General features: G+C 39.7%; 2 protein-coding genes across 5 annotated transcripts in view; one reads left to right on the top strand and one right to left on the bottom strand.

The window, feature by feature from the left end:
* RCBTB1 (RCC1 and BTB domain containing protein 1) overlaps window positions 1–5,720 on the top strand; it is a 71,648-nt gene extending 65,928 nt beyond the window's left edge. The window contains exon 14 of the mRNA XM_054701288.1: window positions 3,780–5,720. The gene's annotated coding sequence lies outside the window, so the exon portion shown is untranslated. The remainder of the gene's footprint in view (window positions 1–3,779) is intronic.
* The window catches only part of SETDB2 (SET domain bifurcated histone lysine methyltransferase 2), a 90,269-nt gene continuing 69,749 nt past the window's right edge, over window positions 48–20,567 (bottom strand). For 3 of the 4 annotated variants that reach the window (XM_054701283.1, XM_054701285.1, XM_054701284.1), the window contains exons 3-10: window positions 16,299–16,406; window positions 10,171–10,304; window positions 8,878–8,921; window positions 7,308–7,372; window positions 6,634–6,700; window positions 5,800–5,931; window positions 4,076–4,147; window positions 48–1,183 (exon numbers count right to left, since the gene is read on the bottom strand). In XM_054701283.1, the coding sequence (XP_054557258.1) occupies window positions 975–1,183; window positions 4,076–4,147; window positions 5,800–5,931; window positions 6,634–6,700; window positions 7,308–7,372; window positions 8,878–8,921; window positions 10,171–10,304; window positions 16,299–16,406 (831 nt within the window). In that variant the 3' untranslated portion in view covers window positions 48–974. The remainder of the gene's footprint in view (window positions 1,184–4,075; window positions 4,148–5,799; window positions 5,932–6,633; window positions 6,701–7,307; window positions 7,373–8,877; window positions 8,922–10,170; window positions 10,305–16,298; window positions 16,407–20,567) is intronic. The other variant, XM_054701286.1, reaches the window with a different exon arrangement.

Consider the following 20,567-nt stretch of genomic DNA (forward strand, 5'->3'; position numbering starts at 1 on the left):
CAAAACACAACAAAACAAAGACAAGCAGACAATTATAAACCAGAGACATCCTGCAGGGGAGGAGGAGGGAGAGGGATCAGAGGGAGGGAGGGAGGAGCACAGGGGACTGTGGTGATGGTCACGGGTGGATTGGTGCAGGAAATTCTATGGGGAGCAAACATTCTATGGGGTACAAACATTGTTTAAAAATGAACAAAAATGATGTAAAATATATATAAATAAGTTAAAAAATAAAAGGCCATATACTTTTACAGTTAAAAAAATGTTTATTTTGAAGATGATGTATACCTATGTGGTGAATATCTGAAAAGAAATTTAAAAAACAAACTTTATGACAAGAAGAGAGGTAAATTTAGGTAAATTTGATTCAAGTAAAGTAAGTTTCAAACTTATCTCTAAGAGGCATTATAAGCTGGAACTAGTCTCAAAAAATAAGAACAGTTTATGTCCTTATTATTATGCAGCTAATCAACAGTGGCAGCGCATGCTGGAGCTGGGAATGCAATAAGTGAAACACAAAATAGTGAGTCCCTGGCCTCGGAGAGCTAGATACAATGGTTACACCGAGTATGGCCATGGAGGAAAAGTACTCTCAGAGGTAGTAAGTGGGAGAGCTGGGAGGTGAGACCCGTGGGCGCAGCAGTTAGGACTTCACAACAGGACATGCTCCCTCCCTGGGTGGGTTTGCAGGGGAAGCACCTGGCCTATTACTGGAATCAATTTAGATCTCTGGAGTGAGAGACTGCACCAGCTGGGAGCTACCAAAGAGTGGGAGAGATGGAAGGCATGATCCAACTTACTCAAGTATAATTCAAGAAACAGTGGAGAGGAGAAGTAGACCTCAGATGATAGAAGGGGGGAGGTAAACACCCAAACTGGCATATAATGTAACCCAGTAAGAACAGGTAGAGATGGTGAGAAATGAAGTTTGCAGACTAATGCAAGAGAAACCTAGTCTTAAAGACATGTGGCGTTCACTGGTTGGAGTGTGTGTCCTCCCTACCAGCTTGCAACTGTGCCTGACTTTCTGGCTTTGGAAATTTGTAAGATGATTCAGAAGTTACTGCAGTATCTCTGTTTCTTTGAACAGAACACAAGGTTTGTTTTAAGTCCTGAAGTAGCTCAATCTCTTCTTTCAGCTGCCGCCGCCTTTCTTCAGATTGATGAATTTCATTCTCTATTGCTACAATAAGGAAAAATGAGTTATTTCAGATTATTCGGTACTTTTATAAATAACTATAGTTCTAGCCCTTTCCTCTTGCAAGTGCATAGTAACAATGTTGTGCCCCAAATAATAGAGTTTTGTGAGCAGTAACTGGTTCCTTTTTTTTTTTTTTTAGTAACTGTTTTTAATGCCTTTGCTGCTTCTTCTATTGCAGAATAGAATTCTCATATTATCACACATAAGGCTAATCAGTAAATCTTTAAGATTCCCTATACATTTGTAGCTTTTTCTAAGTCCCTTTTGTCTATTTTTAAAAACTCAAAAACAGTGACTGTATAACCTTCATGCTATATTCATTTATTGAGAGAGCTGTGATAACTGGAGAGCACATGTGGTTAGAATGTCAAGGATAAGGGCAAACCTCTCATAAAAATGCATTAAATTCTTAATGTTACATAAATGCTTTTGGTTTTATTTAGAAATAGAAAGGTTTTATTATGGAAACTTTGGAAGAAGGTTATTTTAATTAGGTTTGTAAACAACAAAAGTACAATGGCAATGTCATTTTTTTAAAACCTCAAAATTGAAGAATACTGAAACATATATATATATAATCTTTTTATAGAATACCTGTATACCTGTGGTTAACTTTCTGCGGCATTACAAAGGCTAAATTAAGCAAGAAAGTCTTTATCAGTTGTGATGTCAAAAGTGAAGCCATTTGAGGGGGCCTCCCCAGTGGCGCAGCGGTTGAGCGGTGGGTTGCGAAGCTGCCCGCTGCCTCTGCGGCACCGGTTCGATCCCCGGCTGCTCCCCGGCCACTGGAGGAGGGTCCCACATGGCGCGCAGACCTCTCCTGCCGCCCGCTGCTCCCCTCAGCAGTGTACTTCGGTCCTTCTGCCTGCTCTGCTCCCCGCTCTGGCTCTGGTGAATTCTCTCACCCTCCCGCGCTTCTGACTGTACCCAGTGCTTGTATAAACAAAACAAACAAACAAATAAATAAATAAAACATGCCTCTATAAAGAAACAAAAAAAAAACTTAAAAAAAAAAAAAGTGAAGCCATTTGATTTAGGTCTTATGTAATTCCAAACAGTGCCTCCTCTGGGTGCGCCCCACCACCAGCTACTACACTGTAATGCCTGGACTCCCAACTAACGCACCCAGGAAGTGACATGTTACACACAGGAAGCATTTGTATGTAGCTTCTTTTAGATGAAAGAAAATAAACATAGAAGGAAGTCTACAAAATAAAGCTTTTCAGAATAAGTTTTTTTTTTTTTTTTTTTTAAGATTTATTTATTTATTTATACAAGCACTGGGTACAGTCAGAAGTGCTGGAAGGTGAGAGAATTCACCAGAGCCAGAGCGGGGAGCAGAGCAGGCAGAAGGACCGAAGTACACTGCTGAAGGGAGCAGCGGGCGGCAGGAGAGGTCTGCGCACCATGTGGGACCCTCCTCCGGTGGCGGGGGAGCAGCCGGGGATCGAACTGGTGCTGCAGAGCCAGCGGGCAGCTTCGCAACCCAGCGCTCAACCGCTGTGCCACTGGGGAGGCCCTCAGAATAAGATTTTAAAGGCTCCTTTAAAAAAATAAAATATATGGATGCTGTCCTCAGCAGGATGTAGACATTCTCAAGCGACTGTTAAAAGATTCACTATTTTTGATAAGTTAAAATAACTTTCTCCTGCTGGTGAGAAATGATGAAAAAATGCTAAAGGGGGCCTCCCCTGGTGGCGCAGCGGTTGAGCACCGCGCTGTGAAGCTGCCCGCAGCCTCTGCAGCGCCGGTTTGATCCCTGGCTTGATCCCTGGCCGCAGGGTGAGGGTCCCACATGGCGCGCAGACCTCTCCTGCCGCCCGCTGCTCCCCTCAGCAGTGTACTTCGTCAGTCTGCCTGTTCTGTTCCTAGCTCTGGCTTTGGTGAATACTCTCACCCTCGTGCACTTCTGACAGTATCCAGTGCTTGTATAAATAAATAAATAAATCTTTAAAAAAAAAATGAGAAAGGCTTGTGTGTATGGAGACAGAGATATGGACTAATTTCTTCACAGGGGAAACCTATTGTCCTAATACATTTGCTGGACAGACATGTCCTGGAAAAGAATGTAGGGCGCAGTGTGTGTGACTTCAGGGAGCCCATCTATATCAAATTCTGAGTGACCTGTACACTCGGATGTACAAAGCCCAGCCGCTCTGCTGTGTGTGGCTGCCTTGATAGAGAGGTTAGATGACACTCACAGCAGGTGGGAATTTAGCCTGTTTTGGAGGTGTTTTAAACGATGGTGAGCAGGTTGTAGAAATGTTGAATCTGTGCCCTCACTGGGTGTTTTCTAAAAATTTCTTCTTTATTGCTCATTTTTCCCCCCTGATGAACTTTAGAATCAGTCACACACTACCCCATTAGATTTGAAGATTGATGTTGGGAGAATTGAAATTTGTGTATAACATACCACATAGAAGGCCTGCAGCCTCGCTGTTCCCCACAGCCTTGTGCCTGAAAACAGAGGTTGCTTAGAGGCTAGTTAGCACCCTGCTAATTCCTGAACATGGTGTCTAGATACTCTTCAATTTTTCAGTTTTGTTTCACTTTTTTCAAATGTTTTCTCTAATTACAGAAGGATTATCTGTGTGTAGAAAATGTGGGAAATACATGCAGCACTAAAGACAAAAGACATCACTATAATCCAGCCTCCTCCAGGTAACTGCTGTTTGCATTGACTGGGTGCAGCTTTTCTGCATACCTATTTTTTTTGTGTGTGTATGTTAGGGGTCACATTGTTTTTTCAATGGTGTTTCATGTACTAAAACAATGAACATTCTTCTAAAATGATTTTTAACCACCCAAGGAGTAGTATTTCAATATGTATGATAAATATTTATAAACTTTGCCACTCAGTTTTAACTCATATACCTGCTTGAAAATCAAAAAATGTGTCTTCAAACAATGTACAGTCAAAAAGTGAAGTCCCAATTTCTTCATAGTCTGGAGGGAGAGAAAGCATTTAGTTGTAATTTAAATAAATTATATAGGCAGAAACACCCCAAGACACAAATAACCCAAAGGAAGGAATAACAGCAGTCATCCCTTGTAGAACATTAGTGTGAGACAGCAGTGCCAGCAGCACCACCTGGAACTTGTGAGAAATGCGAATTCTTAGCACATCTTCTGAATCAGAGCTCCAGGGGTGAGACCCAGCTATCTGCATTTTAAGAAGACCTCCAGGTGATTTTGAGAGGCATGCTCAAGTTGAAAGGTACTTGGTCTAGAGAAAAGAGTAAAATAAAAGAAGGTAAAGGATGTGCTTTTGGAAATGTTTGTTCTTAATTTCACTTTTGGGGTTTTGTCCTATAAAATGATCCATTTTAAACCCTTGAACATTGTTTTTGGGATTATAAATTGGTGCAACCATTGTGGAAAATAATATGAGACTTCTCAGAAAACTAAAACCAGAAATTCCATGCAATCTGGTTATCCCACTGCTGGATAACCCAAAAAATACAAAAACACTAATTCCAAGAGCTATATGCACCTCCATGTTTATTGCAAATTATATACAATAGCCAAGAACTGAAAACCTAAGTGCCCAGCCACATAAATGGATAAAGATTGGTATATATGCACAATGAAATATTATTTAGCTATAAAAAATGAAATCCTGCCATTTGCAAAAACACAGATGGACAGTATTAAGCTTTGTGAAAAGGGTGATGAAGACAAACATTGTATGATTTTACTCATGTGGTATATAAGGAAACCAGACAAAAGAAGGAATGAAATAAAACAAACTTTTAGACTTAAGACCAAATTAGTAGTTACCCGAAGGGAAGGGGAAAGAGGAAATTGGGTGGGGAAACTGGGTAAATGGACTCAATTGTATGATGAAAACCAGAGTTGGACTTCTAGTGGTGAACTTAATATATTTACAGATGTCAATTTTTAATGATGCAGATCTACATAATGCTATAATATTACATTTGATAATCATGTTACATTGTTGTATAAAATATATACTAACAAACATTTTACTATAGCTGTATTTATAGTCAGGTTTTTAACTTCATAATTATAGGTTTTAAGAAGGCTAAGTGGTTCTATATTTGCCTGTATGAATGGAACTTGTTTCTCAAACACTCTCTGTGAAAGGTCAAATTTTACCATACCATCAATCAAAAGATTAAAATTACTTCTTTTCTACTTCACAAAAAAAGCCATTTGGTTTGTTGAGAAATAGAATTTGAGTGAAATCAAAACTATGAAATGATACACACCATTCTCTAAGGTCTTAGCTACAACTGGGGTCTGGGGAGGGTGCAGATGTATGATTGAAGCTGGTTCTGAATGGGCCCATTTTCTTGGTGATCACTCTCAGCTTAGCGCTGCGGACAATACATCATAACTTTCAAGGCACCAAGTACATCAAAGTTAATGAGCTTGGGAATTACCTACATCCATTTTATTTATAAAGCATAAGAGATGAGGAGCTAGGAATTTTATTCAAGAATGGGATAAAGAAGGAAAAGAGAACAGCACAGAAAGAAAATGTGTACTTTTTTTTTTTGGGGGGGGGGGGGGTTGTGTGGTTTTACATGTAGGTCTGTGAGAAGTCTCAACTAGAAATGCTGCTATATCCATACCTGATTCTGAAGCCGTCTCATCCATGAGTCTTTCGTGAATTGAATGAAGTTTGTCTAATATTGCTTCAAATAAGTCATTAAGAAGTCCTGCTTCTTTACATTTCTTAAGAAAAGAAACTTTCATAACTGCATCTAAGAATAAAAACATTTGAGAGGAAATGGTTTGTCTTTGTGCAGTTATCCTCAGTCACCTTATCTCTTAGGAGCCTGACTAACATGGATGAGCTGAGTTAGATATACACACAGCACCTGTATTCTACTTATAACTATGAATTGTAATTTCATCACCTCATTTTTTTCTAGCTGAAACAATGTGGTGAGAAGTGAAAATAAAAACGTATTTGCTTAGAATTATATGAATCAAGAGTGATGGACCATCCCAATTTAAGTTATTTTGATCTGCTAGGGTTATGATAGAGTCAATAGTTATGATAAAAATATCTATTCCTATAATAAGTTACGGTAAGTTTTAAAAAATAAAGTAGGGGCCTCCCTCGTGGTGCAGTGGGTTGAGCGCAGTGCTGTGAGGCTGTCCGCAGCCTCTGCAGTGCTGGTTCGTTTCTCGGCCAGCTGGGGAGATTCCCACATGGTGCGGCAGACCTCTCCTGCCGCTCCTGCTGCTCCCCTCAGCAGTGTCTTTGTTTCGTCTGCCTGTTCTGCTCCCTGCTCTGTCTCTGATGAATCCTTTCACCCTCCCGCACCTCTGGCCTGTACCCCAGTTCTTGTATAAATAAATAAATCTTTAAAAAATAAATAAAGTGGGATACAACTTTGAAATACATTGGTCAGCATTTCAGTGGGTCATATATGTTAGAGATAAAACTTATAGCAAACCTGTGTGTGTACCATCCATTTTCCTCAATTGTTTTAAAAATCTATTGACTGTCATTTCTGCAGGGGTCTAGAAGAAGAAAAATAATCAATTATACTGGCTTTATTATTGGCATTTGATATTGCATTAAATGAAAACCAATCTTTCATGTGTATAATTCAATGATATGCTGTAAAAATCATGCCTCCTATTCATCTGTAGATGTAAACATCAAATGTCTTTGTGTTCTGTATTACAAAACATCAAGAAATATGATAAGCATCTCATAAAAACAATAAGAGGTGAAGGTTGTTGGCTCATAGTAATTTAGTTCATATAAGCTGATATATAAAAAAAACTTTCAAATCCCCAAAACATTTTCATATGCTTCATATATAAAAGTAATCTAGAAAATAATAAGAATTACATATTAGGTCAAGTAGATCATGCAGCTGTGAAATACTGCACTCTGTCCATGCAGGTCCTCCCACCAATTTAGTGCCAGAAGATGTGTTGTAAGGACTGTGGGACTATCAGCCCCTGAAGGTTGTACTTAAGTATTCAAGACACTTCCAACTTCTACTTAATATCATCTCACTATGGTTCTATCATGTCACCTAAAATTCAGAATGGATAAAATAAAGACTATGTATGAAGAAATTTAAAGTTATAATAATTTAAAATTAAGTAAAATTACCTGTACACAAATGTCTGTTGAGAGACATTTCTTCATTTTTTTTCTTTTCACTCCTGAAAAATTATCTGAAAATATAATACAGAAACCAGAAAGGAAAAGATTCACACTTAACCATATAAAATATAAAATTTCTATCGCCAAATTTATCAAAATCAAAAGATTTATGACAAACTTAAGATTAAGTGTTCATAATACTTATGATAAAAGGCTAATTAAAAATTGAAAAAGACAATTGAGTAGAAAAATGGGCAAAAGGGGAACCCTCCTGGGAGAGCTTTCATTAAATAGAAAAACAGATTAGGCCATAGAAATGCAAATATAATTGACAAAAAAGGGGAATATACTTAATTTCACTCATCAGTAAAGAGATGCAAAATCAAGAATTTTTCATTTATCAGATTGACAAAGATGAAAATGCTTAATATATAATGTTTGCAAGGATTTGGGTAATTGTGTACTGCTAGGTATTGCCTCTTTGGAAGACAGCCAATAGTTATCCAAAGGTTCATTGTTTATAATAAACAATGTAGTTATAGGAAGTTTTCCTAATAGTACAATCACATAAAGGCACAAAGGTGGAGAGAGTTGTAACTGTAGTATTACATACGACAGAAAAAAACTGTAAACTAACCTAGAGTCTCTGAAGAGACTAGTTCAATTGTGGTTGAATAGCTATGCAACTGAATAATAAACACAATGGAATATTTATGCAGCCTTTTAACAAAAGTTAAATCTACTTATGCTGACATGGAAGGATCTCTGAGATATATTAGGTGAGAAAAAGCAAAATATAGTAGTAGTTATGTTTGTAAGTACAGCAAACTTTTGGAAGAATTCAAAAGAAGCAATGGTTTTCTGTGGGACAGGATTTATGAGTGTTACAACCTGCTACTTAAAACTAATCCATTATTGTCATCTTTCCCTGTCAAAAAATATTGATTGCTAGTAATTTTCTGCATTGTTTCTTGATAAGTTAAAAGGGTAATAATGACTGAAGAATGAAGCTAATGATATTGTTTAGAGAGTTCTATTTACCATCATGGAATGCAGCTGTCCTGACACAGATCAAGGCATGGTAAGCACAACAGCGTTAGTGCTGCTGACACTGCCCTGAGCAATGCACAGGAATCACTCCAGAATGGATGTGCCTCCCAGAGTTCCAGGTAGCCAGTATCCACACTCCTTAATTAGAACTGAAATGCTCAGAGTGCATTCTTAGGAAAATTTCATTGAGGGGAACGTACAGCACTTTTTCAGTTTTTTCAACTGAAAAGTCTGATAATCTTTTAGAAGAGAAGCAGTCACAGAAGTCAATCACATCTTGGTTGGATCCTCTGATTGTAGTGAGGATGGAAGACACCAAAGACTACTGCAAGTTGGCTCAGTTCACAAAGAATGAAACGTTCATTATGTTACAAGCCCACAAAGAAACTGATAATTTTATATGTACAATTTTAACTCAAAAATTTGTATGTTAATTCAATGAGGTTAGCACATCAGACTTTCATGTCTTTCTTACATGTTTCTTTAAACCCATTTAACCCACTAAATACTAATTTGAGAGACTTACCATTTTGAAATCCTCCCTTTGGAGCATGTTGTTGGCAAAACACTCTGAAAACATGCAATTTCAAAGAATCAAATATTTTTATTTACACTTTTCAAATGTGCCTACTTTCCTGTGATTTTGGTTTTTTTAATTTTTTTATTTATGCATACAAGAACTGGGTACAGGCCAGAGGTGTGGGGGGTGAGAGGATTCACCAGAGACAGAGCGGGGAGCAGAACAGGCAGACTGACTGAAATACACTGCTGAGGGGACCAGCGGGTGAGTCAGGAGAGGTCTGCTGCACCATGTGGGTTGCTCCCTGGCTGGAGATGGAACCCAGGCTGCAGAGGCTGTAAATAGCTTCATAGCGCTGTGCTTAACCCCTTGTGCCACCAGGGAGGCTCTCCTGTGATTTTAAAAGGAACTAACCTATTTTTCATGATGGTTTCACCTGAAATAATTATTAAAGAATATGTTGTTCAGACCTGTATAAATAATCAATGAGCCACACCTAGTGAAAGGAGCCTCTGCCATATGTCTTTTGTGCTCTCAGACCTCGGAAAGGTCAATATGCTCTCTGAAGGAGCAAGTGCTGACTCAATATTCTGAACAATACTAGTTCATATTTTACACTTCATCTCCATACAAAAAAAGGGTTAAGTGAAAATGACCTGATTCAATTCTGTTAACAACTAATTTGCTGATTTCTTGTGACTAATTTGTGTAATTATATAACTGAACTGAAATATTTCATCAGAAGACAAATCAAAGTTTCTTCCTGGATAAAACAACTATAATTCTATTGGACTTGAAATATGCCTTACCTGTATTAATATTACAGAATTATCAAAAGACATGAAGTAAGATTTAAATACAAACAGGGTAAGTTTCTGCAAGGACCTAATGACTGATTACTGTGTTCGCTACCTAGTTTATCATGTTTAGAAAATTTATTAAGTAATGGTGATGGGTGGGAAAACACATTCAATGGGGAGGCAAGATGTGAAAACCACTACCTGTGGCTAACAAGTAAGGTTTTTGGTCTTGAGGCCTCCCTGAACATCACTCATGCCACAAGGAAACCAATGCTTTCTAACATCAAAGAAAGGAAGATTAAAACCAAAACTAAAACCAACCTGTTTTCACCCTATGATATTTAGAGAAGGTGTTGTGAAGTCAGGTTCCCAAGCAGGTGTCCCTTAAGGCATACTCTCACCCAGAAACAATCTGCATAATATTAACTTTAAAAATCAACTTGTGTTAATCTACTTATTCCAACCCTCAACGTGATTTTGAAACTGTTTTATTACATACTTATAAATTCCTCGAGATCCATCAGTTTGTAGCACTGCGTGGTCACTCTTGGCACAGAAAAAATGGTAACTCTTAGAACAGGATTTTACTTCACATCCCACAGTGGCTCCTTTTTGACGACAAAATCTGCATGTCTACAGAAAAATAGATTTTACTGAATAAGCACTTGTTTTTCATAATCTGTTAAAACCTGGAGTTAAAGATATCATTAACTTTTTTTTTTTAAGTCAGCAGCCTTAACTTCCTCAGCTACAAATATTAAGTGCTTAACATTTGTCCACTCATTTTGAAATCTCAACAAAAGCTCAGCTAACTAGAATGCTTGACCAGACTGTTTGGTAATGATCGGATTAAAAGCAGAAAAGCCTTCCTTTCTGTTAAAAAAAATCTCTTTTTAAAAGATTTCTAAAAGTGGGCCTCCCCGGTGGCGCAGCGGTTGAGCGCTGGGTTGCAAAGCTGCCCGCGGCCTCTCTGGCGCCGGTTCGATCCCCGGCTGCTCCGGCCACCGGAGGAGGGTCCCACATGGTGCGCAGACCTCTCCTGCCGCCCGCTGCTCCCCTCAGCAGTGTACTTCGGTCCTTCTGCCTGCTCTGCTCCCCGCTCTGGCTCTGGTGAATTCTCTCACCCTCCCATGCTTCTGACTGTACCCAGTGCATGTATAAACAAACAAACAAATAAATAAATAAAACATGCCTCTATTAAAAAAAAAAATTAAAAAGATTTCTAAAAGCACAGTTGCAAAACTGTCTAGCTCGAAGCAAACGGTCCTGGTAGGGCAGTTCTGGCAGTGCCACTAAGAACAGTGTGATATCCAGCCAGTCACTTCTTTTAGATCCAGATTCCTTCTCGGGGATAACCAGGCCTTTCTTAAAGTCACTGCTGAGGACAGTGGGAACTGAGGTAGGTAAAACCTCTACAAAACGTATATAGTAGGGCCCAAGCCAAAATACACCTTGAATAATGAAGGTTTTTCTTAGTTTGGTTTATTTGCTCTCTTGCTTTCCTCTATTATTCTATATTTTATATATGGAAGTGGTGTAGAGATTGGCTAGGAGGGCAGCATGTGGCCACAGAAACCTAACTAGTTTAGGGGAACCTGAGCCACCACCAAGGTTGCTTTGCACAATGCGCTGGCTGAATGAAGTGGAGGGACAATGAAACCATCTTGTAAGACAGTAGGTAGCTCACATGATACTTCAAAGTCAGTACAAGCAAATATGTAATGAAAGAAATTCAAATATGGCTGAGATGATGAAGAGATATTTTAAATCAGAGGCCATTTGGCTGTAAGTGTAGAAAGAGTAAAGTTAGATCCCTATCTCACAATATATCCCCAAGTAAATTCCACATGGATGAAAGCTCTAATGATGTTAAAAAATAAAAATAAAAAAGTCATAAAATATAGAAGAAAAATGTATGGTATTGAGGTAATGAAGACTTCTGAAGCAAGACAGGAAACCTGAAGTCCCCCCTGTGCCACCACCCCCACACACAGAGGATTGATAGATCTGATTACATAAAGAATTTAAACTGCCATTTTTATGGTGGCAGATACGAAAAAATTAAAAAATGAAAGAAAACACATATCTGATAAAGGCTTAAGACTGATAATCTACAGGAAAAACTGGAACTAGCAAGACACAGAAGAAATAGAACTGGCTAATAAATTCATTCATTTAAAGATTATTGAGTAATTATGATGTGTTTTAGGATAAATGGAAACAGTTGATAAGGTAACCTGCCTCCATGAAGTTAACATTTCAGTGGAGAAAGACAATAATCGGCAAGCAAATGAAACAGTGATGTGTGCTTTGTAAGAATGTCTCTGGGTCCCTACTTCACATTGGATGTCAGTAAAAGTCCCTGAGGAGGTGATATATAAGTGTAGGTCTGAATAATAATAAGCATTTCTACCAAGAAGTGGGGGTGGGGGGTGGGGAGGGCATTCTAGACAGCAGTCTTACATATTCTCGTAGGGAATGAGCCTTCTCACTTGCAAACTTATCTGCACAAGAGGACAACCTTCAAAAGTTGAGCAAAGGAAAAAAAAGTAGCCAAGGCATTTGGGAAGAAGCTAAAATGTTTGTTGCAGCAGAGCAGAGTCTTTCTGGCAGGGAAGAGACTGAGGTAAGGTCTAAGGGGTAAGAAAGGGCTGGGCCATGTCAGAATTATGAGTAAGAAGGAGAAGGGTTTTAGCTTGTGCAAGGGGAGCATAAACGGATTCATATTTTTAAGACGTTTTGGCTGCTATATGGAGAATGGGCTTGGGTTAGGGATGGAACGGGGAGAGAACAGGACAAATATCAGCAGTGTTCAGGATGTGACCATCCTAGAGAGCAAGATAATGACTTCACCATGGAGGAGCAGTGATGACAGAATGAAGGATGCTGGGTGATGGGCATGGGGTCCCATGCTGGGCTGAGAGATTGAGGAGGAAGTGATGATGGACAAATAAGGTGCTCTTTGTGAAATGAGGAATGAACTGGTTTGGTTGGAGTGTGAGTGAGTGAGAGAGAGAGAGAGAGGGAGAGAGAGAGAGTGTGAATGTGTATGTGTATGTGTAGGGCACAGGAACTATTCTTTTTTGGCCAGTGTAACCATGAGATGCTATTACAGATCCATGGAGCTATGTCAGGTTAGTAGTTGGAGCTGGAAATACAGAGTGCCTGGTGTAAGATGGTACTGAAGTCATGGGAACTGGATGAAATCACACAGGACAAATCTTTAGATCGAGGAGGGAGACCAGGATAGAACCTCAGGCACTCTAAACTTTAAAGGTTGAACAGAAGATATAAAACAGCCCCAATTCTTGGGAAGAAAGAGCCAGAAGAGTAAGTAATACATTAGCAAAGTGAGTCCAGGAAGGCAAGAGAAGGAAGTGCTTCAAGATGCAGGGCATGGATGATTGTGATGAATACTGTTGAAAGGTCAACTCAGGACAGTGAAGTGACCTTGTAATTGAACTGTTTTTGTGTATAAAGGAGGTGTTTTGTTTTTTTTTTTAAAGGTGATATGATTAGTTGATGGTGTTTATATGCTGAAGGAAATATCTTGTAGAAAGGGGCTGAAGGGAAATGCAAGAGTCCCTAAGGAAGGGTCCCTAAGGATGTCTGTAGGGACGTCCAAGAGTTTGGGGATAGAGGATGTGAGTGGTGGTTTGGATAGGAGTTTCTATCTAATGTCTTCCATTTCTCAGTAAAAATCAGGCAAAGAAGTAGACAAGGCCAAGAGTGAACCCTAAACTATGGACTTTGGGTGATGATGATGTGTCATTGTGGGTTCATCAGTTGTATCAAATGTATACTCCAGTGGGGGATGCTGATAAAGGGGAGGCTGTGCATATGGGGGGTCAGAAGGCACACAGGAAATCTCAGTACCTTTCATTTTTCTATGAAACTGAAATTGCTGGAAAAAAAATGGGAATTGTCATCAATTTGGGATTGTGAACTTAGGGTGGGGAGAAGATTTTAAAGGGAGGTGAGGGTGTTAAACAGAAAATGTGGAGGCTGGAGGGTGAAGTGTTAAGAGTTAGTTTGAAGTCTGTGGTCATGAATCTAAGATCACTGAACGTATTGTATTTGTGGGTTTTTCCTGTTGTTCAGTTGCTCAAGGGCCCATGCTACTCACCAGGGTTGGGTCTTTGCTATGTAAATAAGGAAGTAGTTGGAGGGTGGTGGGGACAGGAATTCAGAGTGTTTACAAAAGAATGACTGCAATGCTGGACTATGGCTGCGAGGTGGGGGCCACAAACCGCAAAAGGATTATTGATGAATTGTTGGAGGCAGGTGAGCTGGGAGAATGGGAGATGCCTATAAGAAAAATGTTCAAGCTCTCCAGGGACCAGAGAAAGGCTAGTTAAAATTTCTGTCAGACTGGCAAAAATTTTACTAATTTGTGATATTCATTTTTTGGTCAAGGGCTGGAAGAAGTGCTCTTTCCTGGTTTTACTATGTACAGAAGTATAAAGTGGTACAACCTTCCTGAGGGACAGTTTGTTAGCATGTCGTAAAATTTTTAAAGGTTATTGTGGTTGACTCAGTTGTTCCACTTCTAGGAATGTGCTCTACACAACACTCAAACAAGTACTCAAGGATATATGGACAAAGCATGTTTATGGCATTATTAGTTGTTATAGTAAAAAGACCAGTGTCAGGCCTCCCTGGTGGCACAGGGGTTAAAGACAATGCTATCAAGCTATTGTCACCCACTACAGCATGAGTTCGATCCCCAGCAGCCAGGGAGCAACCCACATGGTGCAGAAGACCTCTCCTGTCTCACTCACTGCTCCCCTCAGCAGTGTATTTCAGTGCATCTGCAAGTTCCACTCCCCACTTTCTCTGGTGAATCTTCTCAACCCCTCCCCACCTCTGGCTTACACCCCAGCTCTTGTATGCATAAATAAATAAATCTTTAAAAAAAAAAAAACAACAGTGTCAACTCATGCTCTAATAAGGGAAAGGCTTCATGCAATCTGGTACATCCTGTGGAATTCCATGTGGACTTTCTCAATAAAGAAAATGGCACGAAGGGCCTCCCCGGTGGTGCAGTGGATTGAGTGCCGTGCTGTGAAGCTGTCCATAGCCTCTGCAGCGTGGGTTCGATTCCCAGCTGGCCAGGGAGAAACCCAACATGGCACGGCAGACCTCCTGTCTCGCCCGCTGTTCCCCTCAGCAGTGTCTTCGGTCTATTTAGCTGTTCTGCTCCCTGCTCTGTCTCTGGTAAATTCTCTCACCCTCCCGCACCTCTGACTCTACCTCAGTTCTTTTGTGTATAAATAAATAAATCTTTAAAAAAAAAATAAGAAGGGCCTCCCCAGTGGCGCAGCAGTTGAGTGCTGGGTTGCGAAGCTGCCCGCGGCCTGTGCGGCGCAGGTTCGATCCCCGGCTGCTCCCCGGCCACCGGAGGAGGGTCCCACATGGCGCGCAGACCTCTCCTGCCGCCCGCTGCTCCCCTCAGCAGTGTACTTCGGTCCTTCTGCCTGCTCTGCTCCCCGCTCTGGCTCTGGTGAATTCTCTCACCCTCCCGCGCTTCTGACTGTACCCAGTGCATGTATAAACAAAACAAACAAACAAACAAATACATAAATAAATAAAACATGCCTCTATTAAAAAAAGAAAATGCCATCAAGAACCATGTGCTTACAATTGTCTTTCTCGTCTTCCACACTCTTCCACATCCTGTTCCCTTTCTCTGGAATTACCCTTTCCTCACCTTAATTTTTACCTCTCTCCTCAACTAGGAAGGCTTCCTGAGCTCCAACTGTGGTGAGGTGGCTGCTTGCTGACTACCCTGTGCTGGCCCCTCTGAAAGCATGTCAGGTCGTGCAGAAACTGCTCACCCATATGCTGACACCTTGTAAGGACTAAATAAATATTTCTTCCAAATCATTAGCCTTAGTGGTGGTAATAGCTTTACGTGCTCACACTTGCTGTATGGGATGTTAAGTGTGAAGGGCTTTTCATAGAGGAAGTTACTGAATTGGACACAGTAAGGCAATTGTGTCTTAGCATTCTTCTTTCCTCAGGCAAGCTGACCCCCAGCTCCAAAGAAAGATCTTAATTAGTTATGGTCAGCTCTAGCAATTGGTTTGGGAAGAGAGAGGTGGCAAAATTAAACTTTCAGAGGGGCTCTTACTCCATGCTTGGGGATGAACTTTCTCTTCCCCTAGATAAGAACCAGAAAACCTGACACTTCAGTTGCTGCCTGAAGCCACCCTATAACCACAAGATAATGTTGTAGCCACAAGGCTAATGTTGTATACAGGAGGGCATGAATGAATGATGGACTCCTGATGGTATCATTGAACTATTGAGTCAAACAAACTTGTACCCAGTTTATTTTAGCTAAGTGAGAAAATAAGCATCCTTTTGTTAAAACCAATTTGAGTTAGGGTACCATCTACTTACAGCCAAAAGCATTCTAAGTCTTATCTATTTTTCTGATAAAGAGTGTTATAGTTTAAAATATTAAATGTTCATCACATCTAAGTTCCTAATATAGGACCTACTTCCTTCAGCTCTCTAAGATGCATGTTTATCCTTCGTTTATGATTTAAATAGACTTTCTTTTGAAAGTATCCCCGGAGGGTTTGTTCATCTTGTGTGAGTAATAAAATTGTTTATACTTACCAACTTCCTTCCTCTATAGATTTCTTTCTTTACAGATTCCACATCAAAACTTCTATCACCATTATGAGACTCATGATCCTCACATTCCACAAGTGCTGAAGAATACAGCTGCAGAAAGGGAAAAAACAAGACCCACATTGTGTACAAAATTATACTGAAAGCTATGTCAGAAATGTCAGAAAATGGTACCAAAAACTATACCAGGAGTGGCAGTGACTACCTAATGGGGTCTGTGAACAGATCACAAGCCATCTTTGCTTTCCTTTGCGAGTGGCCCTGTTCCCCAGAAATGGTTTATATGCATAACCCTGACACCGAACTGCTAAATTGGTTTGGCTGGGGCCCTGCCTTCCAGCCGGAACAACTGGACTCCCTATCATGGGAGAAAGGAGTAGGATATAAGCCAATGATCAGGACAATCTGCAAAGAGAAAAAAACAAAAATGAGGCATCTGGAGAGGACATCCTGGGTTCCTGACCACTTTCTAGCTCCTGCTTTTTAGCCCTGCCTGCATGCCTGCCTTCAAGAGCCATGAAATACCCCTACAACCTTATAAAAGCCCTTATATTTAGGTTGCCCCAAATATCTATGTGTTACTTGAAACCCAAAAAATTAAACCTATTTTAGAACTGAAGATTGACATTACGTATATACTCAAATTTCAAACGCCATGAAAAACAAAAAAGAAAAATTTTGTGATGTTAACAATACTCTAACTTGGGCCTCTCTGGTGCCGCAGCGGGTTGAGTGCAGCGCTGTGAAGCTGTGAAGCTGTCTGCAGCTGTGAAGCTGTCCGCAGCCTCTGCAGTGTGGTTTCGATTCCTGGCTGGCCAGGGAGATACCCACGCCCGCTGCTCCTCTCTGCAGTGTTTTCAGTTGGTCTGCCTGTTCTGCTCCCCGCCTATGGCCTGTTCCCCAGTTCTTGTATAAATAAATAAATGTTTTTTTTTAAGATTTTTAAAAAATATGTATTTATTTATATATACAAGATCTAGGGTATAGGCCAGAGATGCGGGGGGTGAGAGGATTCACTACAGACAGAGTGGGGAACAGAACAGGCAGACTGACTGAAAACATTGCTGAAGGGAGCAGTGGATGAGTCAGGAGAGGTCTGCCGCACCATGGAGGAGCTCCCTGGCCAGCGGGGGAACAAACTTGTGCTGCAGAGGCTGCTGCAGGGTTAACCACTGTGCTTAATCCCTTGCGCCACCAGGGAGGTCCAAAATAAGTAAGTCTTTAAAAAAAATACTCTAACTTTTAGAAAACTAGAAGTGAAAGAAACATCCTTATTTTAATAAAGTGAAAGTATTGAAAAATATTAATACTTTAGAAGCATCACATTCATATAAGAAACAAGGCAAGGCTTCCTTTAAATGCTTCTAATCGCCACTAAAATAGAATGTTTTAGAAAAGTGCAATAAAATTAAAAAAATTAAGAATTCTGGGGCCTCCCTGGTGGTGCAAAGGGTTAAGTCTCATTGCTATGAAGCTATTGGCAGCCACTGCAGCAGTAGTTCGATCCCCAGCCAGGGAGCTAACCCACATGGCACAGCAGACCTCTCCTGTCTCACCCGCTGCTCCCCTCAGCAGTGTATTTCAGTAGATCCACCTGTTCAGCTCCCCGTTCTATCCCTGGTGAATCCTCTCACTGTTGCCCTCCCTCCCCCACTTCTGGCCTATACCCCAGTTCTTGTATGCATAAATAAATATATCTTTAAAAAAAATTAACAATTCCAAAAATTAAAAAAAAATAGTCTTCATTAATAGATGAGGATGGGCCAAATAAAATACCCAAATGACCTTAAAGACTTTTAGAACTATGCGTTTGGCAAGAATGTTAGATAAGATGAATAAATAAAAAAACTATAGTATTTGCATATACCAATATGTAAATATTAAAGATTACATTCCTCATAATACCTCATATTAAAAAGGGTATTAGGGGCCTCCCCGGTGGCGCAGCGGTTGTGCGCTGGGTTGCGAAGCTGCCCGCGGCCTCTGCGGCGCCGGTTCGATCCCCGGCTGCTCCCCGGCCACCAGAGGAGGGTCCCACATGGCGCGCAGACCTCTCCTGCCGCCCGCTGCTCCCCTCAGCAGTGTACTTCGGTCCTTCTGCCTGCTCTGCTCCCTGCTCTGGCTCTGGTGAATTCTCTCACCCTCCCGCGCTTCTGACTGTACCCAGTGCATGTATAAACAAAACAAACAAACAAATAAATAAATCATAAATAAAAATACATGCCTCTTAAAAAAAAAAATAAATAAAAAGGGTATTAGGAAAAAGTAGCAAGGCAAATAAACCCAGGAAGAAGCTTAACCCAAAGTTTGAGATTTCTATAGAAAAAAATTATTGAACATTTTTAAAATTCATAAAGATAGGCATGAATAATTGGAGAAACAGACCCTATTAATGGATACAAAGTCTTGTATACCATTTCCCCCCAAACTCAACCATAAATGCAATGCAATTCCAGTGGAACTGAAAATTCCAATAGGAATTAAAACCTGCTAGGTTGATTCTAAAATTAAAAACAGCAAAAACTATATCGTAGGCTTACCATATAATCATAGTAATTAATACACTGTTGTACTAGCTCAGGGATACACAAAGTGACCAATGGAATAGAATAGAGAGCGAGAAACAGATCTGTATACCCATGATACAGTATGTTGTTAGCACACTGGATAAGCATGGGGCTTCTAGCACTAGACGGCTTTGATAAGAATCCTGGCTTAGCCACTTACAACCAATCACGTGACCCTGGGCAAGTGACTTAATTTCCCTGTGCCCCAGTTGTTTCAGTTTGGGCATAATAACAATACCTACTTCCAGGGCTGATGTGAGGATTAGCAGTTTAATATAAATTAAGCTCTGGGAACATTACCTTTATTGATAGCAAGCAAACAATGAAGAATAATAATGATGATTTTTATCATTATAAATCAGTGAGGAAAGGATAAGTAAATAGTGCCAGGAAAAGTAGTTAAGCACTTGAATAAAAAAGTAGCCCCAATAAATTTCAGTTGTATTAAGAAACTAAATGAATAAAAGCAAATTTTTAAAAATTTGAGAAAAAAGATAAAACTTTAATATAGAAAAGAATCCCTGGGGAAGGGGGAATTCCACAAATTATAAAGGAATATCATGATGAATTTATATACACACTTTTCTGTCTGACAGAAAACACCATAAATAAAATTAAAAGCCAATGTACATAACAAAGCATTAGAATCTATTTGTATATAAATCCATAGAAGCAAAGCCAACATCTCAAAGATAAAGTGTAAGCCATGAAGACAACTCATAGAAGAGGAAGACATGTTTTATGTTAGCTTTGTGCCCTACACTAGAGAAATTCTCCTGTGAATTAGCAGTCCTATACAAAGATGTTCATGACAGCTGGTTAGTCATATAAAAAGAATGGAAATGCCTAAATGCATATTCACAGGAAAATAGGTTAATAGTGATATGGTCATGAAATATAATACTACATATAACATTTAAAATTGAAGATTTAGAGCTACATTTCTCAACACAGATGAATCTCAATAAGCCATAGAATTTGATAAAGTCTATAAAGTCAAAGAGCATATAAAATCTTTCCTTGTTTATAAATACTTAGATATATGTAATGGGAACATAAAATTAAAAACACAAGATAACAAGAAACACCAATTTGTTATGGTGATTACCTCTGGGGAGAGATGGAGAATGCAGAACAGAGAGTAGAGAGTCCTTAACTAAATTTGTTTTATTTCTTTAAAAAAAAAATCAAGCTTGGGGCCTCCCTCGTGGAGCTCCCAGCAGGCCAGGGAGCTAACCCACATGGTGCAGCAGATCTCTCCAGACTCGCCTGCTGCTCCCCTCAGCAGTGTATTTCAGTCAATTCATCTGTTCTGTTCCCCACTCTGTCTCTGGTGAATCCTCTCACCTCCCCCCTGCACCTCTGGCCTGTACCCCAGTTCTTGTATGTATAAATAAAATCTTTAAAAAAAAATCAAGCTTAAGCAAAGATCATAATTTTATAAATCTGTGTGAAATATCTATGGGTATCTGTTACATTGGAACTATTTCCTCAAAATATCCTCAAACAAGTTTCATCATAATTCTTTGTGCATTTGATCAGTTATAAATAAAATTAAAAAGATTCATAAGGTGATAACTTAAGTTTAAAAAACTGAAAGTTTTTAAAAAGTTAGAAAAATGTATTCCCTACTTAAAAGCCCAAGCATAGCCAAATTGTCATTTGTTGAATCCAAAGTAGCATTTAC

This window comes from Talpa occidentalis, unplaced genomic scaffold, assembly GCF_014898055.3.
Source record: "Talpa occidentalis isolate TD23 unplaced genomic scaffold, MPIMG_talOcc4v2.1 talOcc4.5, whole genome shotgun sequence".
Taxonomy (NCBI): Eukaryota; Metazoa; Chordata; class Mammalia; order Eulipotyphla; family Talpidae; genus Talpa; species Talpa occidentalis.